The 24,633-nt window shown below is 42.7% G+C and overlaps 1 protein-coding gene and 2 gene segments (V, D, J or C); all 3 read right to left on the bottom strand.

Annotated features, from left to right (window-relative positions):
• Positions 1 to 411: 411 nt before the first annotated feature.
• Positions 412 to 4,858, bottom strand: LOC103581271. The segment is given in 5 exon segments: positions 412 to 462; positions 739 to 1,052; positions 1,611 to 1,707; positions 4,565 to 4,620; positions 4,834 to 4,858. Coding segments are annotated over 5 exon segments (543 nt in total).
• A 303-nt stretch (positions 4,859 to 5,161) lies between these two features.
• LOC103581270 lies at positions 5,162 to 5,991 on the bottom strand. The gene is given in 2 exon segments (XM_008563150.1): positions 5,162 to 5,862; positions 5,946 to 5,991. Coding segments are annotated over 2 exon segments (747 nt in total).
• An 11,451-nt stretch (positions 5,992 to 17,442) lies between these two features.
• Positions 17,443 to 19,006, bottom strand: LOC103581269. The segment is given in 3 exon segments: positions 17,443 to 17,549; positions 18,553 to 18,855; positions 18,961 to 19,006. Coding segments are annotated over 3 exon segments (456 nt in total).
• Positions 19,007 to 24,633: the final 5,627 nt, after the last annotated feature.

Here is a 24,633-nt window from a genome sequence, read left to right as displayed (position 1 = left end):
GCACTTGTCATCCTGAATCCTCCACATGGAAGTACCAGAGCTGTGTCGGCCCTCGGACAGCTGCTTCTCCATCCAAGGCACTGAGGGATGGACAGAGTGTGGGACAAATCCTGAACATCAGTGTCCATGGTGTGCATGAGGATCCAGAGGCTAAAATTCCTCAGTGAGGATAGAGACGCCATGGGCAGAGGTCCTGTAGGACAATCATAACCATGTTTGGACATGTGTGCTTGACTGGGGGGGGGGGGGGGGGGAGGACCATGTAGGGACAGTGTGCAGTTCCACTAGGATAAGCTTTAGGGAAAATTATTCTTGATCACATGAAGGTAAGAATCTTTGCAATGATTTGCATGCCAGGAAATGAAACAGTTCATAATAAAACAGTTCAAATAAAAATAAAAACAAAACAGTTCAAATAAATCCTGAGAAAAGAGAGAAATCCAGTGAGTGGAAACGTCTTATCTACAAATGAGGAAAGTTACTTCACTCTGTGTTCCATGCAGTGAGAATGTGAGAAACTCAAGTCACAAAGAACAAAGCAGGAAATGACTCTGAGGGACATCTGGGAGTCAGCAGAGCAGAGGAAACCTCAGATCCCAAGAGGAACCCCCATCCCCTCTCTGCACCTGCTCCACGGGGCACAGGAGCTGGGTGGGCCTTGAGCACCCCTTGCAGCCCAGACCCCTCCTGTATCCTGCAGGGAGGTTTGTGTCTGGGCTCACGCTGACTTCCTGTCACTGTGTCTCTCGCACAGTAATACACGCCTGTGTCCTCATCGGTCACAGAGCTCAGTTGCAGGGAGAACTGGTTCTTGGACGTGTCTCTGGTGATGGAGATGCGGCTCTTGAGCGACGGGTTATAACCTGTGCTTCCACCAGAATGGATGTATCCCATCCACTCAAGGCTCTTCCCCGTGGGCTGGTGGATCCAGCTCCAGTAGTAACCACTGGTTGTGATGGAGAATCCAGAGACGGTGCAGGTGAGGGAGAGGGTCTGCGAGGGCTTCACCAGTCCTGAGCCCGACTCCTGCAGCTGCACCTCGGACAGGACACCTGGAAAGAAGGAGAATCAGTTCCTGTCAGTCACATGCAGTCACAACCATCCCATAGACCCATGTGTGACAGCTGAGACGCTCACCATGGTTAGCTGTCACCAAGCAAAGGAGAAGACCCCACAATCTCATCTTCTATTGGATTTCAACGCTGCCTTCCCCAGAGACCTGAGCCCTGTCTGAGGACAGACCTGTGAGCTTCCACCACACAAGTGTCTGCATTTACTCTAGAGCTTGAAGGAAAATTTGCATGTGGGATAGCTCTGTCCTTATAAGTGCTGAGGAACTGAGGTGAGACACTGCATTTTTTGAACTGCTTGTATGCTTTCTTTTTCTTAAAATTATTTGACGTCTAATTATGGTATGGGAGGGAACTTGGTGAGTTTAAAATATGCCAAAATGTGGCCCCAGCTTTCCGAGCCCAGATCTACCTTCCTTCAATCCCTGTCTTCTCTTGCACTGTCTTGGACCCAGCCCAACTCTCCATCATAATTTCAGGCTCTGGGTCTTGCTTCCTCAGTTCTGGTCCCAGCACAACCCCTGCTTTCTTTCCCTGTACCCTGTCCTGTGGTGTGGTTCTCGTCACCCCGAGACCTTGTTCCATTGTTCCACTGTTGCTGCTCCATGAGTTCCAGGCCTGCCTTGTGCTCTCCATCCTGTGATACAAGACACAGCACATGGGAACCCACAGAGACCCTGCAAAAACTGGTGCCCTGTACATTATTCAGGAAGCTGACCCTCAACATTTGAGAAAGAGCAAAAGACTCTTTTAAATGCCCTTTTCCCAAGGTCTTTTCTTTGCATCTAAAGTGTAAAATTTTCAGCTTAAATTCCGTTTCCATCTGTATTTTTTGGATGTTAATTTTACATTTAATCCTCTATTCCCATCTGGGATCCCACCGTGTAAAAAAATAATATGAATACTAATGGTTAACATGCAAGCATCCCTAATATAAGACTTTTAGAAATATATTTTCCTTTGATGTCTGTGTGTCAGGACTCCACAGCCCCTCCATGACTGGTGGCACCACCCAGTGCACCACTGCCCACCACAGAGAAAGAGGCCAGGGGCCGGGCTGGATGCTGTGCTGTGTCTGCCCCTGTCAGCTCCCTCTCAGTCCCAAGGACAGCTCCATGTCATGGAGGGACAGCCCTTCAAGGGTCCTGAATGTATAACAAGACAGGAGCTGCTGTTGGACAATTTGGGGATGATTCATCAGTTCCTAATAACTCATACATTGTGCTGGAGTTTTCAAAAATGTTAAAAGACCTGGTAAAAGGCAAAGGAAAACAAACACTCTGAAACAACAAAGGAAGTATCAGAACCATAATAAGATATGATATAGATTTTGAAATTATGAGAGATTTAAAATAACTATGCATAGCGTGAAATTAAATTTCTGTTTGTTTCCAAACCTTCAGCTGACTCTACAGAGTTCTATTCCCCCAGCTCTGTTTGTCAAGGATGATTTATCAGGATGCTCTGCCTCATGGAGCAAACAGCCCAGCATCTCAGTGGAATAAGGTCCAAGAACAAAGATCTGCAGTTTGCTCATTTCTGCCCTACTGTGTTCAGGAGGGAAGTTGTGGTAAGTAGAGGTATCGGATTCATAAAGTCACTCACTAAACTGGACACACACTGGTTTGAGACCTAGAATCTACAGCTTGTGGACTGACATTTAAAAGCAAACAGAAGGAGATGGAATGAAGAATTTCAGGTGGAATCTATTTCAATTGTTGTAAAGACACTCAACATGAGGTCTCCCTTTTAATACATTTTAAGTGCATGATGCAGTATTGTTAACTGTGAACACAGTGTTGTTGAGCAGCTCTCTAGACCTTGCTCATCCTGTATAACTGAAACTTTGCTCCTGTTGAACTTTAAGTTAATTAGCCCGGCTGTGAGGGGGTATGTCATATCTGCGCACATTTCCTTTGGCATAACTAGTTGTATGGCCCTGACTTACATCAAAAGATCAAAACATATGTTACCTGTTATCTCAGGATGAAAGAGAACTTTCATGGTGTGTGGGTGGACTGGAGTTTAATACACTGAGCCTTCTCTCTCTCTCTCTCTCTCTCTCTCTCTCCAAACATCCACCCCCTGACAAAGACTAACCACTTTTTCAACATCTATTTTATATGAAAATCTACCTGAAATGATGCCTCTGATTGATGCTGAGCAATTCATTGTAACAGGTACAAATGGGAATCTTCACAGTCCTGTTCTGAAATAAGTCACAGATTATAGGAAGAATCTCCTGAGGTACAAAGTGAGCAGGATCACACTGTGTGCTGTGAAGAGTTAGTGTGTCACAGTTTCTTTCTATCATAATTATCCTGCTAGCCTGATGCACATGCTGTGAATTAATTTGCAATCTTGCAATAGGAATGTTTGTGTTTTTGGGTGAATCTAGTGTAAAAACTATTTTAAGAAAAGTAATATTGAAAATTCATTAAGCAGCAGTCTCACACCACTGAAAAGAGAAAAGATGTTAAAGGAAAAAAATGATTTCAGATAGAATGTCAGAAAAGTGAGGAAAAAAATACTAGCCGAGAAAATTTTAAATGTGCTTTAAATAAATGAAACAGTATTAAAAACAATGGTTATATGAACAATAATAATAATTAGTTGTATTGATATGTTCAACGAATCAATAACCAATACTAAACAACAACAAAAAATAGAATTAAATTATAAAACAACAATGGTATTGGAAACCAGCAGAGAGATGAATTGAGCAGGTAATTTTACCTCTTTGATTTTGAAGTTATAAACAGATCAAAGTTCTTAGCATCTTTAGGCGTGGGTAGGACACAAGTTTGTAAGTCATTCTCTTTTGAAACACCATTATGTAAGAAAGAGAGAGAGACAGAAAGACAGAGATAGAGACAGAGACAGAGAGAAACTATCAAGGTGAAAAAAGGAGAAAAGATTCAACAATCAGACCTGTAAGATAAGGAAGGAAGGGCGAGCATGGATCACGAATGACCTTAGGGATCAAATGGTAACACACCACACCAAATAAGAGTGTGCCTGTAATTATGTCACACTTAAATAGACTGAAAAATGAAAGTTACAGGCAAAATGAGAGCTCTCATTACAAAAAAGTACATGCTTTAGCAATATTTGCAATGCAAGGTCGTAAGTACTTGAATATACAATGGTTGGAAATGATGACCTGAAGTCAACAATAAAAATACCTGCCACAGCAATGCAGACTTGAGAACTGAGACTTTAAGACAGAGGCTTTATTGAAGTTCCATTATGCCTGAAGATGGCACTGTCACCTGCATGGCTCTGACACATGTTGACAAATCAATCACCATGTTGTAATTTCTCCAGGGTCTTCCCATCAGACTTTCTAACATGGGATAATCCAGTTCAACTTCAAATGTAACAGGGTCATGAGGAAATTAGTAAAGTGTTAAAAATACTCATCAACACTTTTAATTTCCTCTCTAATTACAAAAATGAGAGTAATACTGCTTGATTTGTTATTTGTATATTACCTTGTCAGCCCTTTGAAGTTCACATTCAACCTGTGTGATAATGTTACACACCGTGACTGTGCGTCAAGGAAAGGCACAGATGATGGTTTAATACTGTGTAATCTCACTTAACATGGAACCCAAAAAAGCTGATCTCATAGAAGCAGAGAGTGGAAAAGATGTCAGCAGAAGACGGTGGTGGGGGAAGCGGGGTTAGTGTCAGGAAAGGGAAGCTGTGGGTCAGAGGGCGAAAAGTGTCCCTCAGACTGAGCACAAGCTTCAGTGATTACTGCGTTCATGGTTACTGCGGGTCATGACGTTGTATCACATATTAAAAACTGCTAAAACAACAGATGTGTGATGTTTTCACCACACACACACACACACACACACACACACACACACACACACACACACACACAAATAATCAATTGTTGAGGTGACGGATACAGGAATTAGCTTGATTGAATCTTCAGTCATGTATGCCTTGAATAAATATCACATTTTATCTTAATACGCAAAATTGCTGTCACTAAAAATATACGAATTATAACAAAGCAATGCATAAGAAAGCAAGACGATGATGAAAATTATGTGTTAAAAATACATTATTGCACTTCAACACGCAAACGTCCTGATGGAAAGCAACCCGTTTGTATACACATCGATGACACGACAAGAAAGGGAGCTGCGGATTGTGAAATAAGAAAGTAAAGGAGCAGGAGGAGGAAGGAAGGAGAGGGAGAGGGCGGCCGGGAGGCGACGATGGCCCCGGGGACGCCCCCAACTGAAGCGTTGCCGTGTTACTGTGCACGGACCTGCGGCCTGTGGACGCTGATCACGGGACAAGCGGGTCCTGGGACGCTGTGCTGCTCTGTCCTCCCCTCGGGACACTGACAGTGTCCTCTGCGGGTGGATCTGAGGTGTCCCCGGGAGGGCGTCTGGGAGCTCGACTCTGCGGCTGCGCTGGAGGAGGCTTTCTGAGGCTCTCGGGCTGTGGCTTCTGTCGCTGTTCCTGGCACAGTCACACACGGCTGTGTCCGAGGACTTCAGGCTGCTCCACTGCAGGTGGGCGGTGCTGGTGGATTTGTCGCTGGAGAGGGTGACATGGCCTTGGAAGGACGGGCCTTAGCGCATATCTGAGTCACCAGGACAGATGGCCCCCACCCAGTCGAGGCCTTGCCCTGGAGCCGGGCGCACCCAGCTGATCCAGTAGCTGGTAAAGCTGTAACCAGAAGTCTCACTGGAGATCCGCAGAGACTCCCCGGGCCTTTTCACCTCTGCCCCAGACTGCACCAGCTGCACCTGGGCACATGCACCTGTGTGGGAGATGCAGGACTCAGATCAGGGGTCCCCTCCTGCCCACTCACTCTGTGACCCCAAACTCTGTGCCTGGACAGACCTGGGAGAACAGCCAGGAGGAGGGCAAGGATGGTGGCAGACCCCATCCTGGAGGACAGAAGAGGATGCACTGAGGACCCAGCTGGGTGGTGAGGGGGACTCCACTGTGGAGGGGAGCCCTGAGATTAAATGGAAAGTCCCCCCACTTGAGTTTTCATATTTACCACCCTGCCCCTCTAGGGGATCGGCCCAAGGGTTCAGAACCCAGAACCCCAGGGGACCTGGAAGGAGGCTCATCTGAGCCTCATGTGACAGAGAGGATAATGTCACAGTAAAACACAAAAGTTTGTACCTCACCCCTGGGCCCTGGAATGTGCAGAAGCGCTGGACTGAGAAATGCAATTGCTGGGCCGAGCCCGTGTCGCACTCGGGAGAGTGCGGTGCTGGGAGTGCAGCAGCGCTCCCGCCGCATGTTCGGATCCTATAGAGGGATGACCGGTGTGCTCACAGCGCTCACTGGCTGAGTGTGGTGCAGCCGGTCTCAAAAAAAAAAAAAAGAAATGCAACTGCTGGTGTCCACGGTGATCTCAACACGGGCGACTCTCAACAGGTCGTCCTCACAACAGCATCACCTATGAGCGTATTTCAGATGCAGAATATCAGTTCTACCTGTGAGAGGTGTCAGAATCATAATGGAGTCACTTGTGTTAAACAAACAAAACTGACAGAGCTGGGAAGGCTGTGAAGGGAGGATGTTCATGCACACACGCCTGGTAACACAAATTACCACAAAGAACTTCATAACCACAGCCTTGTACAGAGGCCATCACAGCCTTACACACACATTTGCAAGGACATCTGCCCAGCAACTTGCTGTCCAACCTCAGACTAGTGACACTCTTGTCATTGATCCTGTAAACAAGCAGAATTATACAAAACAATTGCAGAACTCTCCATTATTTTTTCCTTTGAAACACTTTGCCTTCATTTACATCCCTGAACATGCACATAGTTTCCTATGACTCACATATGCCTTTTGTAATGTTCTGTTCCCAGTTAAGTTTATGATTCATTGGAGAGCCTCTCTCTGTTTGTTATTCAGGTTACCATTCCCAGGAGCCTTGAATCTGAGCCTCTGAGGTACGACCCAGCCACCTGCAATGTTATGTGTCCTGAAGGAGAGTCTTGTTGCACCAAAGATGGTAAAGCACCCTGTGCTTAGAAACAGATTGTAAATGAACTTCCCCACCCCGGTAAAGTCTGCATAAATAAAACAGTATTTTGTTTATGTTTTGGGATATAATGTGTTTCTCCAATACTTATATGATGAAGCCCTAGAACCATCATCTCAGAATGTGGCTGTATTTAGAGACAGCATCTCAAAAATTAATTAACATCAGATAAGGTAATTAAGGTGGGTACTAATCTAATATGACTGGTGTCCTTATAAGAAAGGGAGATAAAGACACAGACTTGCAGAGATGAAAGACCATGTGAAGAAAGGGAAAATACAGCCATTTGGAACCCAAAGAGAGAGAACTTGGAAAAAAGTCAAATTTTCTGACACTTAGATCTTAAATTTCTCAGATCCACTAGAGTGTGCCCTCAAGGTCCACTTTTGGTGATTTGATCCACACAGGCCCACGTTCATTCCACTTTGCTATAAAGGCTTTGAAATAGCAGCCAGCCCCAATGTGCATGGAAGTCACAGTGTGAGAGTTAGTGGATCAGGCTTCACTGTCCACACTGTAGCTGGACCTGTGGTCACCACTTGACACTCATCACTGTCTCCTCCAATGTCCTGTCTGGATTCTTTTAAGTCACGGCCTTCACTTGGGGGAGGGGAGGTGACTACGTGTTGCTTGGCTGGTGGGATGGCCTAGGCCTTGACCACTGAGTGTCCATTGCCCTCAGTCACTTGGACACTGTCAGGTTTTATTTGGTGCAGTTGTCCTATATCATGTTGAATGCAATAGAAGAAATTCTCACTGCGTAGGTCAGGGTGACTGCTCTCTGTCTCTGTTGGTGGCAGCAACTTTACCCATCATCCATATAGCAAGACTTTCTTTTTTGGCTGATGCACATTTACAGGACTTTTTATGAATTGGGCAATAGTCACAGGCCTCAGACTCAGTGAAATCATTATTGTCCCCACTTTGTGTAAACGTTGCTTCCTGTGGGCCACGTCTTCTAACTGATCACAGCATGAGGTTGTGGAGATAGGAAGAAAAATTATGAAGAAAAATTATGCACATTGTTACCACAGATGTGGTGAGAGAATGTAATTGTACCTCTCACCACTGATTTCCAGACCCATGAGCCCTAAATCCTGGGATGCAGAGCCCTGTGATGGAGATTGCTTTGAGTCATACACGGAATTCCCAAGTTCAGAATTTTTCATTGATGGAATTTTATTTAGGACTTAGATTTCCTCTTGGAAAAAAATGTAATAAAACATTTGGTGTCAAACTCACAGACACCCATTTTTAGATGTTTAACACATCCCATCTATTCTATCAGGGTTTCTGCTTCTGGAAAAGTCTGAAGGATGTAGGATGACTGGACCCTGTGCTTCTGTCCTCATGGTCACACCTTGTTTCCCTCAACAACAGCCAGATTTTTGTGACTCTGACAACATCATTCAGGTGTTCAGGACCTTGGACCTTGGACAGTGATTCTGAAAGGTGCCCTGCTGTAGTCAAGTAAACCCACTTTAGAATGTGGGTAAAGGAGGGAGGGTGGGAGGTTTCAGTAATGAGACACAATAATCAACCACATTGTATATTGATAAAAGTAAATTAAATTAAAAAAAAAGAATGTGGGTAAACTCTGGCCTGGACAGATTCCTGCCTCTGAAGCGTGCTTATGGTCTGAAGTAGAAACTAGTCACCAAGTTAATCATGATGTCTTATTCCATTCTGGCTGCTATAGTAAAATACCCTAAATTGGTATTTTATAGTCACAAGAAGTTTATTTCTCAAAGATTTAGTGGCTGAGAAGTCCAAGATCAAACCGCTGGATGATTCAGTAGTTACTGAGGGCTCACACTGCTTAACAAATGGGGCCTTCACACTGTGTCTCATGTGGCAGAAGATGCAAGGAATGGCCCTTCAACCTCATTTACAAGGACACTAATTCCATTCATGAGGGCTCACCCTAATGAGCTAAACTTCTCCAGATGCACCCACCTCCTAATAACATCACACTGGTGGTTAGGTTTTAACATATGGATATTTAGGTAAAGAACAGTCATTCAGATAATTACATTGAGTATTTCAAGGTATGATGTCAGGTTCACAAATAATCACGTTATCTATCACTATGGTGTCAGACACTCAATGGGAGTAGAATAAAAGAAAAATAAACCATTTATTCTGACACATATTAAGTAACAGCAAGGCAGACTTTATGCAGGGTGACTACAATGGTTTTGCAGTAGAGGAGACAGGTTGAGCTCAACTTCAAATATAACCTGAACAAGTGGGAATTTATGGACAAAGAGCAGTGTGGGGATCAAGGGTAGAAAATTACTAAGAGGAAGCATTGACGTAAGGGGAATTCTCCATAGAAAGGCGTGTCAGGATTTTTGCTAAAGGCAGGCAAAAGTGGTCAGACACACTGTGGGGATGGCAGGGCTGGAGGAGCCTGCATAGATATTGGGAATTATCAAATATCAGAGGTGGGAGATTCTGGCTAAACTGACTTTTTAGGATATTTGCAAAAATTGGGCAATGCCAAGATTGACTGGCAAGCCCAAGAGATGAGACCTATTTGAGAAAAGAAATCATGGCAGCCTAAATAATGTTTAGTGAAAAGGAGCCTCTTTGCTAGGAGCTGGGTCAGCCTTGTTGGGAGGATTCCCTGGTCAGCCTGCACGTGAGAAGCTGTGGGAATCCCTGGTATGAGCCCAATCCAATTTGTGGCAACAGAACTGTTAAATGAAAATTATGACATTTGCTGAAAATAGCAGGAAAGACTTTATTCAGTAATATTGCAACACAAGAGAGAGATTGAACTCAACTCTGAATGCTGCAGAAACAAGTGGGTATTTATATTCAATGGAGAGATTAAAGGAGTGAATGGAAAATTGCTAAGAGTGACTAGTTTAGGTATCAAGTGTTTAGGAGAGAGAGATAATCAGAAAATGGGCTTAGCAGGATTCTTTGCGAAAACTTGGCTCAGTAGAACACGGGTGAGGACTAGTCATGAAGAGGCCTCCATGGAGACTAACTAGAGGTTGGTTAAGGAGGAAGTCCTTGCGGACTCCTGAGGGGCAAAAATTGCAGGAGCTGGTCACACTCAAGTGGAGACGTGTGCCTGTCAGAGGTCTGAGGTCATGAGCTTTAAATGTGGACAGAGTGCCACAAGGGAAGAAAAGCTTAAGAGAAATAACTCCCAGTCCAGGATAACAGGAATCCTCAGGAAGTTATTTTTGCCAAGAAAGAGCAGTCATGAAGGAACCTGTGAAGGAAAAGGATCCTGGAGATTAGTCACATCTCACCTACAGAGAGTTACTTCCTTATTCTTTGTTTCCAGTGAAACGTGACCAATTAGAGTCACATGGAACAAAGCCAGATGTGTCCCTGTGAGGTATGTAAACATTAGGACAAAAGAGGAAATCCCTCATCTCACCAGGTAACCCCTCCCCTTTCTCTCTCTGCACCTGCTGCTGTCCTGAGCCAAGGTGCTGCGTGAGCCCTGAGCACCCCCTGCAGACCCACTCTCTCCTGTCCCCTGCAGGAAAGTCTGTGTCTGGGCTCACACTGAGTTACTCTCACCGTGTCACTCACAGACTAATACACAGCCATGTCCTCTCTGGCCATGGAACCCAGATGCTTGGTGTCTCATGTGATGGAGATACAGCTCTTGAGGGATGTGTTATATGTTGTGCTGCCACCATAACTCATTTGTTCCATCAACCCAAGCCCCTTCAAGGGGGCTGGCAGATCCTGCTCCAGTAACAACCACTGGTTGTGAAGGAGAATCCAGAGACAGTGCTGGAGAGGGTGAGGGTCGTTGTGGGCTTTACCAGTCCCAGGCTTGACTTCTGCAGCTGCATCTGGGACAGGATACCTGGAGACAAGGAAATCAATATTCTCAGTTCTTGTGCAGTCACAACCATCCTGCAGACTTGTGCCTGTCATCTGAGACAATGACCTTGGGGAGCTGTCACTTGGCAAAGGAGAAGACACAGCAATCTTATCTTTCCCTCAACCACCAATTGCCTTCTGAAGAGTCCTTAGCTCTCTCTAAAGGCAAAGTTCGAGCTTCCACAGCCCAAGAGTTTATTTTACCCTAGAGGTTGGAATAAAATTTGCATGCTGAGGAGCCCTTTTCTTATAAGTGGGAAGGGACTAAGTTCAGGACATCCCTAGTATTTGGGGGCTTCTCAAGTTATTTCTTCTCTTGAACTCTCTTAGATTGTAAATCTGGGGAGGGAGAGTATTTGATTTATGAGGCAGATTAGAAACAGGTCAAAAAGCAGCCACACCTTTCTGAGCATAAGACTAAATTCTTGACTGGGGAGTAGATCACAGTGTTTTGTTTTGTTTCTCATGTATCTTTCAAATAAATATCAAAATGCATTACCATTGTGTCTAAACTCTTTTTCAAATTACAAAAAACTATACAGTGGCAATTTACAGGTACTATAATCATAATTTTATATATACACTATTTTGATTTTATTCTTGGTGTAAAAATACCAACAAAGTTATGAACATTATTTCCAAACTTTTACTTATTCATTTATTTATTTATTTTAAATTTGGGCACTGATGATGTTACTTTGATCTGAGTATCTACCGACAAAGCATAGGCTGGCTGGGCAATCTCAGACTATTTATGTTGTCTGTTTTATATGGGTGTCTAAGGTTCTGTGCAAATATTTTCCTTCTGGAAGCCCAAGGCATGTTGCCAGGAGCTGTAACTAATTATAATAGAAATAAAAACATATTCATATGGAGAGAACATCTAAAAGGAATACAACAGCTATACTGCTGTATAATCCAGCATTTTCTAAATATTAAAGTGATGAGGGATGGGAGAAAATGACCCATTTTTGCAGATTCTGATGTTCTAAGGTAAATTGTAGATTTGCATATGAATGACCAATTGTTACAATGCCACTTGTATAAAAGATTATACCACTTTTATATAATTTTCCTTTCAAAAGATGTTGTCCAAAATGAATTGATTTTCTTTGTTTTCTTCTATGCTGTGATCTCAATTTTGTTTATTTATTAAATAAGTCTTACTTTCACGTATTCCATAAATCTTGATTCCTGTAGCTTTCTTCATGAAATGAGATTATATAAGTTCTCTACTTTTAATCTTCTTTCAAAAATATTTTGTTATTTCTACATTCTATACACATCCCTAAAAATTTTATAATTAGCTTGCTGATTTCTACAAAATGCTTACTGAGTATTTTCTTGCAGATGCTTCAATAAATCTACAGACCAAACTCGGATGTGTCATCTTATAATACTGAGTCTTCCAACTTATGAAAATGGCTCCCATTTCCATTGATTTTGGTTTGTTTCAGTTAATTTCATCAAACATTTTTCTAGTTTTCACACACATATGTATCCTGCAATTTTTGTTTCTTTGTTTTCTTTGTTTTTGTTTTAGATTTACACATGTCTCGTTTTAGTTGTATTTCAGGTGGCAGTACACACACACACACTCACACACAAAATTACAAGTATATTTACATTATATAATTGCAATTTTACATTCTCAAGCTTTCAATTAACTTTTGAAAGGAAAGTCCATAAAAATAATTTTTATTTAATAAAAGAATGCATTATCTCCCCAAATCCCCATTTTCAAATAACATCACATTAGTGGTTTTTAAAATACAATATGTGAGTTTTTAAGGAACACATTAAAATCCTTAGCAAGAGTCATCATTTTTCTATATGACTGAAACAAATAAGGAGAATTTAAAATGAAAAGCATAATATTATTTACATTAGCAGCCAAAAATAAAATATTTAGTTATAAATCTGAGTAAATACAGACAAGATCGGCCAAAAAAGAAAAAAATGAAAACAATGTCTGATGAAAGAATAAATTAAATGGGGAGATATTTCATGACATGAATGGGAAGACTCGATGTTCCCCAAATGTCAGTTCTTTTCAATCTGATCTATAGGTTGAACCCAATCACAGTCAAAATCCCAGAAACTAACTTCATGGATCTTGAGTAATGGATTCTAAAGTCTATACAGTGAGATAAAAGACACAAAGTAGCCAAAACAATTTTTTATTGATTATGAATGTTCATGAGATAGAGAGCTGATTGTTACCCCTCATGCCCAATATGTGAACGCCAGATTCTTACTGACAGCCTGGCCGTGCCAGGACAACATCAAAGAACATTGCTGGAGGACCAACATCGTCTGACTTTAAGACCTTCTGTGAAGTAACAGTTATCAAGATAGTGTGGCATCAGTGACAGAACAGACAAATAGATCATTAAGGAGGATACAGAGGGCCGAGCCCATGGCGCACTCGGGAGAGTGCGGCGCTGAACGTGGGTTCGGATCCTACATAGGGATGGCCGGTGGGCTCACAGTGCTCACTGGCTGAGCGCGGTGCGGCTGGTCTCAAAAAAGGACAAATAAATAAATAAATAAACAAATAAAATAAAAAATAAAGAGGAAACAGAGCAAGAAATAAACACACATAAAAATTCACAACTGATCTTTGAAAAAAGACCAGAAAAAAATACAATAGAGAGAATATTGTTTTTTAAACAACTGGTATTGAAACAAGGTGGCATCCATTTCCAAATTTTAATAATAATGCATGTAGACACAGAGATTACATACTTCATAAAATAAAATCGTAGTGGTTCTCAGCCCTAAATGTAAAGTTCAAAACCACAAAACTATATAAAGGAAGCACAGAAGAAAATCTAGATGACCTTATGTTTGAGGACATTTTAGATACAATACCGAAGGCACAGTTCATCAATAAGAAATAAATAATAAGATATTTTTTATTTAAATTTAAAACATCTTGTCACAAAAGTTACTGTCAAAACAATTTTTAAAATTTTTGTAATGGTAGAAAATATTGAAAAAAACATAAATGAAGATTGGCTGTTATCCAAAATATAAAAATAATACTTAGAAACTCAAAAAAATTTTTAAAAAGTTCCAATGCATCTGATTAAAAATTGTGTCATAAGCCTTTCTAGGTACCAGACCAATAAATATAGACAGATGGTAAATAGGGATTTTAAAAATGCTTCACACCATACGTAGTTGGAAAAATGGAAATTAAAGCAATAATTTGATACCATTATGCACCAACTAGAATGGCCAGAAGTCAGAACACTTAAAATTGCCAAATTCTGGGGAGGTTGAGGACCAACAAAAACTCTTGTTCATTGTTGGTGGGAATAAAAAATGATACAGTACTTTGGCAGTTTCCTACAAATCTAAACATACTATTAGGTATAATCCAGTCATCACACAACTTGTTGTTTTCCCAAAGAACCTGAAAACTTATTTCCACACAAAACCCTGCACATGCATGTTTATAGCAGTATTATTTATAAAGCTACCAAGTTGCTAAAACTTGGAAGCAACCAAGATACCCCTCAGTAGGTGGATGATTAAATATAATGTTGTACATTCAGACAATGTACTATAATTCAGCACTAAAAAGGACTAAGTTATTAAGCCATGAAAATACATTGGGAAACATAGATTCATTTTACTAAGTGAAAAAAGCTTGTATGAAAGATTATAAACTGCATGATTCCAACTATATGATAATCTAAAAATTCCAAAACTGTGGAGAAAGTGGAAAGGTCTGTGGTTGACAGAGGATTTCAGAGCAGTAAATACTCTGTGGGATACTATAGCACAGTATTGTGACCTACAGGTGCTTTGTTGTGCAGCAGATCTCTAGAACTATTCATCCTGCATAACTGAAGCATTAAAAACACGGATCACTGAAAGGACTAAAACAAATGGTACAACGTTCTTTAAAGAAGTATACTTAAGCATAATATTACACCATTTACAGTTTGATGAAGACTGATACCACATGCAAGCACGATGGAACATGTTATGGAGATTCCTCAAGCAACTACAGACAGATGTACAGTGAAATCCAGCAACTTCACTGTAGGGCAGGTGATGAAAGGAATGGAAATAATCATGTTAAAGGGACACCCGCACTCCCATGTTTATCGCATTTGTATTTACCTTAGTTTAGAGCTGTGTCCAACCTAATTGTCCATTGACAGACAACTGGATAAGAAAAATGTGTTATATAGATATGCATCTCTCACCATACACTAACACCAACTCAAAAATGGATTAAAGACTTAAGCATAAGACCTGAAACTGTAAAGTTACTAAGGGAAAATATAAGTGACACACTTCAGCTGTTAGGTCAAGACACAGGCTTTATGAACGTGAGCCTGAAAGCACAAGCAGCAGAAGAAAAAAAATAAACAAATGGGACAATATGAAACTAAAAAGTTTCTGAACAGCAAAGGAAAGAATCAAGAGCATGAAAAGGCAACCTACAAGTTGAAAGAAAATTTTTGCTCAGTATGCATCCAACAAGGGATTAATATCCAGAATATACATAGAACTCAAGCAATTATACAGAAAAAAGCAAATAACCCACGTAAAAATGGGCAAGGGAAGTGAATAGAGAGTTTTCAAAGGAAGACATGCACATGGCCAGCAGATATATAAAAAGATGCTCAACATCACTAGTCATCTGGGAAATGCAAATTAAAATTACATTGAGATGCCACCTCACCCCAGTTAGACTGGCTATAATCAAAAGGATGGTGAATAACAAATGCTGGCGAGGATGGGGACAGAAGGGAACCCTGCTGCACTGTTGGTGGGACTGTCAATTAGTACAAACACTGTGGAAAATAATATAGAGGTTTTTTAAACAACTACAGATAAAACTACCATATGATCCAGCAATCCCCCATCTGGGTATATGCCCAGAGTAATGGAAATCACCATATCTAGGGGTTACCTGCACTCCCAGGGTCACTGCAGCTCTATTTACAGTAGCCAAGGCATGGAACCCACCTACATGTCTATCGATGGATGATTGGATAAGGAAACAGTAGTATATATATGCCATGGTATATTACACTGCCATAAAAAGAATGAAATAGTCCCATTTTCAAGAAAATTAATGAACCTGATGAAACTTATGTTTAGTGAAATAAGCAAAGCACCGAGGGATAAATACCTCGTGTGCTCACTCATATGTGTGAGCTAAGAGAGGAAGGAAGGAAGGAAAGACAGACCATGGTAGTGCCTTGGTCTTACAGAGGGTGAGAACATTCCTAGGGCTACAAAAAGAGAGGTTGGGAAAGGTGGACGTGTAGGGTGATTGGGGTACCAGTGTGTGGAGGACAAGGGGTTCAAAATTAATTTCTGGCAATGGTTATGTCCCTCACATTGTGGGCACATGGGATGACAATTAGGATTGTAATTTAAGAGTACTTATAAAAAAAAAAGAATTTTTTCACTGGATCAACTATAAATACACAGATGATGTGTTTCCATGTCTGTGATTTCTTAGGAATCATGACACAGCGACCTCACATCCTAACAACTTAGCAGTTTTAGGACATTGTATCAGTGTTCTTCAACATCAGCCCTGTTGGTGTTTGGGACTAAATAATTTCTTGCAGTGGGTGCTGTCCTGAGCATTGCAGGATGATTGGCATCGTCAATGGTCTTTATACCATAGATACCACTGGGACACCCACCACCCCAATTGTGACAGTGAGTTGTCTTCAGGCATCACCAAATGTCCTGTGAAAACATAGCTCTGTAAATACTTGACCCCACCCAATGTCAGCATATACAACCTTAGTCAGATCAATCAAAAGGAAAGGCATTGATGAACCAAGATAGGGGAGGACTCACTGGAATGAGAGTAGGAGGAGATCCATCTGAGAACGGAGAGAAGATTTGAGGGTCAACAGGAGAATCATCAATGCACTAAATGTATATAAACTTGACAACTGACACTATGTTGTCACCTGTATTACAATCAAAGACCTTACTAAGAAATTTCCTTGTACATCTTGTCCTGGGACAGACAGGTAAAGTCAGGAAGTCCTGGATCCCAAAGGGGAAAAAAAGTGATGTGGAAAGTCAGGAAATTTACTTGGGTTGACTGTGTTGGGAGGCTTTTGGGAGGCAGGTCCTGGTGGGAAACCACAGCTTCTGAGGGAAAACCCTCCATGCCTTCCACTGCAGCTGCCCTGAGGTCCACCTGCTGGGTGTGTCCGCAGTGCTCCGTGGAGGTCCCCTGTTCTCCTGCAGGGGGATTTGTATCTGGACTCACACTACCTCTGCTTCTCTTGCACGGCACCACACAGCCATGTCCTCGGCCATTATGGAGCTGACTGCAGGAAGAACTGGTTTTTAGACACATCTCTGGGGAGGAAGACCCAATTCTTGATGGACAGGCTGCAGTGTCATTTCTCATAAGGACAAATGTAGCTCATCCACTACAGCTCCTACCCAAGGGCTCAGAGGATCAATTCAAAGCAGAAACCACTGGTTGTGATAAAGAATCCAGCAATAGCACAAGTAAGGGAGAGTCTCTCCAAGGGCTTCACCACTGTTGAGCCCAACTCCTGAACCTGCACCTGAAGAAAGTCACTTGGGAATAGAGAGAATCCGTCTCTTTCAGTCATGTACACTCACAGCTGTCCCCACAGACCCCTGTCTGACAACTGAGACACTCCCTTTGGGGAGCTGTCACCAGGCAATGAAGAAGACCCAACAATCTCATATTATTTATTTATTCATTTATTTTGAATATTCATGAGATACAAAGCTGATTGCCCCCTCCTGCCCATGATGTGGGGGCCAGATTAATATTAGGTACATACCCATCACCAGAAATTGCTTTTGTACCCTTTGTCATCTTCTTTTAGACCTCAATCTTTTTCTCCCCAGAGACTTCAGTTCTGTCTGAGGAGAACGCTGTTAGCTTCCACAGACCAACAGTGGATTTTACCATAGAGACTGAAAAGAGATTTTTAAGTGCAGAATCCTGTGTCTTATAAGTGGAGAGGCTCTAAAATCACAAGAAAGCCTGATCAGTGCTGAGTCTGATGTGCACCTGCAAAGGAGGGTGGTCAGATGTAAAATCCACTGGATGTCACTGGTCTCTGAACCTGGTCCAGCCTCTTCTTGCTTCCAGTCTGAGTTTCAAAGAGTATCATTAAAGGAAAACCCCACTGAGGGCTCTGCCTTGAGCTTGTCTGATAAATACTCACAAGGTCCTCTGAGCTTCCTCAGGACTCTGATTCTGGTGAGCACAGCATAGTCATTCTGATTTTATAAGAGACACACTGACTAGTGTGCATGTGAGAATATGTCCTCCTGCTACAATGAGAGCTTTAATTCAGAAATGCCAGTGGTAAACCCAAAATCATGAATCTAGAGGGGATTTCTGGGAAACTGTTTGATGAAGAGGAAGCCCAAGAACACAAACATAAACCAGCACTTAACCTCCACCTGCAGCTGCTCCAGGGCTGGCGCTTGCTCAGTGTGTCCTGCGTGCCCCCTGGTGGTCCCGCGTGCCCTTGCATGGAGGTTTGTGTCTGGGCACAGACTGACTTCCCCTCACTGTGTCTCTCACACAGTAATACACGGCTGTGTCCTCGGACTTCAGGCTGTCCATTTGCAGATAGACAGTGCTTTTGGAATCTTCTCTTGAGATGGTGAATCTGCCTTTCACCGATTCAGCGTATGTTGTGCTGTAACTATTAGCTTTGTTTCTAATGACACCAACCCACTCCAGCCCCTTTCCTGGAGCCTGGCGGACCCAGTTCATGTAGTAGTCACTGAAGGTGAATCCAGATCCCACACAGGAGAGTCTCAGAGACCCTCCAGGCTGGACCAAGCCTCCCCCAGACTCCAACAGCTGCACCTCACACTGGACACCTGAAAACACAGAGACGTCCTGGTCAGAATATGACACTCAAATCCACTGGTTTTCTCACACACATCCACTCACATTTTCAATGTTTCTTGCTCTCCATAAATCACCTTTTAAAATTGCAATAAGGAAAACCCAGCTCATCCCAATCTCCATGGTGGGTCGTCTGTGTTCAGTCCTGATCACCGAATGGGAGCTCCTGGGAATCTGGGGCTGAGGCTCGTCTCCCAGAGCTGCAGGGTCAGGGCTGGGCTGGTTTTCATCAGCAGAGGGAGGCCCTATTTGCATGTTCTCTTGCTATATAGCTAGACCTGGGGTTGGACGCCTATACAGGGGACACTTCCCAGGGCAGGAGACAGTGTACACAAATAGTGTTCTGATTGAGGAAGTGTGTTTTTTTAATGGTGTGATCGTGCTGTGATATACTCTTAACACTCAACACCCCGATTCATTTTTACAAAAGCACAGTAATCATGTGTGGGTGCCAATGTTCCTTCCATTTTACAGATTAGGAACAAACCAAGAAGTGTAGGGGACATGTACAGTGTCCACGTGTCTTATCAGTGCCATCCACAGTGTCAGGCTGTGCTCCTCACACTGGACCATACTGTCCCCCTGAACAACCTCCTTGGACCTTCCTAGAGAGGTTTGCAGGACCCTTTTTCTATAACATGAGCATGTGTGATTTGCTGCAATCTATAATTTACCTAAAAACATGGACAGAACTAGAATCATTCAGATGAGTTTTAAGAGTCTCTGTCACTTCACACATTTTCATCTATCTTTCTATCACTCCTTCCCTACCCAAGTATCTGTTTAAGTGCAATAACTTTAATGAGGTATAATTGACATTTGTCAAATTTCACAAAAAGTGTGCAATTAATAAGTATTGACTTAGCCAGCATTGTCATCAATACAATGAACAAATCAATTACTCTCAATATTTATTCTTCTGTAATTTCTCTTTTTTTTATTTTTCCCTTCTTCTACTTTACCAGCGGACAACTACTGATATTTCTTTTTTTACTTTATATTAGTTTTAATTTTCTTGAAATCATAAAAATGGAATGACATAGTATGTACTTTATCTGCTTGGCTTATTCTACCTGAGGTACATACCTGTGAATTTAACCATCTTGTGTGTATCAAGTATTTATTGGTTGTAATGATGGGCAGTATTCCAATTAATGAATTTAAAACAGTTTGTCTATTAAGCTGCTGATTAATATTTGGATATTTTCTAGTTTCTTGGTCCTACAAATACAGCTGCTGCTCAGCATGGAGAGGTGGGCAGCCGAGTACCTGTGTGTTTCTTATCATAACAAAAACTTCAAACACAATCTGGAAATGGTGAGATTTAGCAAACTTTATTCAGTATTTCAGATAACTGAAGACAAACAAGACACCTGTAACCTGGAGAGAGACAAGAACTTTCAGGGAGAACAAGGTCAGTACATCAGGTGATCTGGGGCAGAGGCTGCTGGACGACACATCAACTAGCACAAGATGAAGCTAGAAACGTGCACTGGGTCTGTTGCAGCTGAGTGTGGTGAACGAGCTACAGTGTGAAATGCTCAGGAGCCACAGTCCCGACAGGAAACTTGTCCTTCTGAATCCCTTTCATCTAAGGTGGGGGCAGTCACGAGTAGCTCCTTTTCCTCAAGGTTTAGGCGGAAGCACTGTGGAAACAAGAACAAACCCACATTAGGGTATGAAAAAGGTATACTTGGGACAAATTGCTCCTTTTCAAGAGTGGATTTTGTCAGCAGTGATGAACTTATCTCCCTGTGGATGGATGGCGGGTGTCCTCACAGGAAGAGGGCCAGGGGTCAGGTGGGTGGGATGTCCATCACCATGACCACAGGCACTCAGGGGAGGGGCTGGGCCAGCCTTGCTGGGAGGAGCTCTGGTCACTTTCATCGTCTGAGCTGAGGGAAGCGCTGAGATGCACACAGCATTCCAGGAATAGTGGAGAAGAATCAGATAAATTATTAATCATAAAACTCTTATTCCTTGACCTTCTGACCCAGGAGAGGAATGGCTTTCATTTAGAATTCAAACTGTTAACTAATCGAGGAAATTGTAGCACAAGTAATTACACTAATTACTGAGAGATTATTTCTGGAAAGGCAGAGTGGCCAGTGAGGACTAAAGTTTCAGAGTTTGTGGAGCCCAAGGAATGAGGACAGGACCGATTGCATTTGACATCTCTGGATGCCAATTGTCGCACTAGGAGCAGTGCGTAGAGTTGTGTGTGTAGACCATGCGTTGTAACATGGTAAGGGGAGGATGCAACTTGCAAGACCTGGAGGCCTGCAGGACATTCCACATGTTCAGTGTGTGATGAATAACATGAGACACGTGGGTGGCGGTGGGATTTCTCAAGAAGTGTGTCCGGTGCCAGCTGCTAAGAAAACCAGTCAGGAGGTGTCCAGGTATGAGGCAGTCGAGGTGGTAGAAACCCTTCTGGTCGCTCTGAGCCACACAGGCCGTGTGATCCTGGTGTCCCACACAACATCCTTTTTATCCTCCAAGGACTGTGGGCTGTGAGGAGCTCACACACAGGTCAGGGTTTTACTCTGTGAGGAGGAGACGAACAGGAAGACACACGCTGAGAACACACTGAACCATTGCAAGGTTCTTACTAGTTACACAGACAGGAGTGTCTCTTGTCAATTTGATGATTGCAGTTTTTGCAGTTAGAGCATTAAGAGGACAGCCAAGTTAAATGATAACTTCAGAGGACAAAAGTATAAAGAAATGGCAGAAATCATTGTTTCTAGACGTGTGTGCTACACTCAATACTCTTTTCAATTATTTCTCTGTCTGTCTTCAAATTTATAATGAGAACACTTGCATCATTTCTGCTAATTGTTACTTGTTATTTTCCCATATATGATTTCAGCTGTGATTGCTCCCTTTTTCCTAATATAGGAATCTCCATTAATAACTTTTATTTTACCTGAATATTTGGGCTCTGTTCACTGGGGACATTGGAGACTCGTTGGTGCCCAGGACACCCAGCCCACTTGCTGGTCACTCTGTGACCTCAGCCACACAGGAGTGTGTCCATGCCAGAGCTCGACCCCTGGCAGGACCATCTAGACATTCTCTACCATAAGACGTGTGGGTTGTGAGAGGAGCCCAGGGGTCAGCAGATGGCTGTGTTCCCACATGACCCATCCTGCCCTGCAGTGGTGCCTGCATGGCCTGGCATCATGTGTGTGTGACCCAAGGGCTCATCAGGGCATCTGAGGCAGCTCCAGGTGCCCTGAGTGTAACTTGCCCTGGGGTGTCCACAGACAGATGGACACATGAGACAGATGTTAGGAGGTGAGGTGGGTTTGTGCTCTGATGGTCAGGCTTTGCTGAGCCTCCACCCTGCTCCTGGCTCAGAGCTGGGAAGACTGACCTGGGGTTAGACTCCATGGACCTCAGCGCCTAAGACAGATTATTTTGAATTTAGACAGTGGAAGACAGAATGTGATGTTGGGGGGCTGGGGTTGCTGTGTGATACTTAAGGGACAGCAGAGGGCAGGCAGGGACCAGGTCTCCATCCAGATGGTTCTCTTTATCTCCATGGAATTCCTGTGTGGAAGCTGAGAGACACATCTTAGGACACTGATCCAGGGCTGCTATTAGAGCTCCTGCCCAGAACACGGTCCAGCAGGGCTGTGATGAGTTTTCTTCTCTGCACCTGTCCTCATGCTTCACAGGGAAATCTGACAGCTGCACCTTGGGTTTGGCTGGTCCTCCATCCAGAGGTCCAAGGGATCGATAGGCAGTGAGGCAAACCCTGAACATCCATGTCCACCTGCGTGGATGAGGAGCAAGAGGTGGAATTTCCACAGGAAGAACAGGATGCCCGTGGGACAGAGGTCCCGGTGGATGGCACACGGGGCAGACCTGTGCCTACCTGAGACAGAGGCTTCAACCCCGGACCGAGGGAGCATGGACTGCATTGTGTTTCTCTTTGTGGGAAATTCTTCCTAGTCATGAGGAGTTTGAAAATCCTCAGGATGATCTCTTTTCAAAAAAAAGAAAAAGAAAGAAAGAAAGAAAGAAATGTCATATGAGAAAGTGGTAAATATCCCTAGTGACTGCAAACATCTCATCTGGAAACAATGTTGTTTTTTTCCTTCTTTACCTTCAGTGGAAATGTGAGTCATTATAGAAATAAAAAAAAAACAAACAAAAAGCATAAAGTGTCCCTGGGGTCACTGAGAGCTAGAAGAAGTGACAAAGTCCCTGATCCCAACAGAACATCTCTTCTCAGCTCCTCTCTGCACCTGCTCCTGGTGTGGCTACGATTAGAATGTGTCCTGAGGGCCCCCTCAGCACAGCTGCCTTTTGTCTCCCTGCAGGGAGGTCTGTGTCTGGGCTCACACTGATACAAATTCTTATTCACAAATAAGAAGATATAATAGGTGTGCATATACGTAGGTGGTTGTGGGTAGGTTGCTACTGTGTGCTCAGATTCCCCCCCCCCCAAAAAAACAGGACACCTAGAAAAAAAGAGCTCATGACATTTATAGATATTATTAGTGACAGATGTAACAGATACTAGACCATGTTATATTTTTGATGGGAAGACTCTAAACAATTTGTTATGGAAACAAAAAGAAAAGGAGTAAGTATTTAAATTAGATGTTTTAAAATGTTAGTAATAAACAGGACAAAATAAATCAGTCTACATAGTGAGATGGAGAATTAAGCGACAGCAGTAGATCCCATGTGCAGTTGATGGGGAAGTTTTATTTGACAACTAGTGTTCTCCTGTGTAAAGAGCCAGAGTGCTGCTGACCGAGACACAGTGTGAGATGAGTGCACGTGGAGCCAGACATGCAGGGTGATGGAAATCTGTGCGGAGTCACCGTGAAAAGTAGAAACATGGGAAATACTAAAGAAGCAGACATGTCTATGGGTAACACTGAATTGTTTTGTGTTTGCTGATGCTGAACATATGACATCCATAGTTTGTTTTTGTTGTTTAGACTCTGGAAAGCCTGGTTTTGAATGTGGGTAAACAAAGTGCTCTTGTGTTATGATGGTTTGACTCTATTTTTTTGACTGCATAATGGGTAAACAGGATGTAACTTCATCATAAGGTGAGGAGCATCTGGACTTACAATGGTTGACTTAATTTTTAATAACACTGGGTTTAGCTGAGCAATGAATGCATTTTCAGCTTATTAGGTTTACTTCTTACCATGGGCTTATCAAGATGGCACTGCACAATAAGTTGAGAAAGATCTGTGTGGATGAAACCCAATCATGACCAGGAAATTCTTAGTAAAAATTTAAATAATCATTTGTGCATGTTAAATACAGATTATGATGTAGCTCTAATCATGGAGCAGGAGACGTTGTCTGCTGGGCCTTTCCTGCTTCTTTAGTAATAAGTATCAGAAGAGTCATCTCCTTCCTTCTAGAAGATCATTTTCATATCTGTGAATGACCTTCCATATGCTGTCTGTGTCCACACGTGATGAAAGTCAACTGTGATGAAGCTGCAATGCTGGGTGCGTCAGTGTGTAAATGCCAGAGACCAGCTCCAGTCGAGTTGGGGGTCCTTGAAAGAGGGATGAAGAAGTGGCAAAAATAAAAAACACAGGCAGAGACCTCGGTTCCTCTGAAGCATGTTCTCAGCCTGCGGGCTGTCAGCACTGTAGCAGCCAGAGCAGCTAAAGCAGCTGAAGCAGCCTTCAGACTGGAAACAGCATTTTTATTTGTTATACAACATGGGGGGGGGGTGTTAATGTGGGCATTTTAACTACATAAAC

Source organism: Galeopterus variegatus, unplaced genomic scaffold (assembly GCF_000696425.1).
Source record: "Galeopterus variegatus unplaced genomic scaffold, G_variegatus-3.0.2 Scaffold12703, whole genome shotgun sequence".
Classification (NCBI taxonomy): Eukaryota; Metazoa; Chordata; class Mammalia; order Dermoptera; family Cynocephalidae; genus Galeopterus; species Galeopterus variegatus.
Note: the sequence above shows the minus strand (reverse complement) of the source record. Positions and strands in the feature narration are given on the sequence as shown.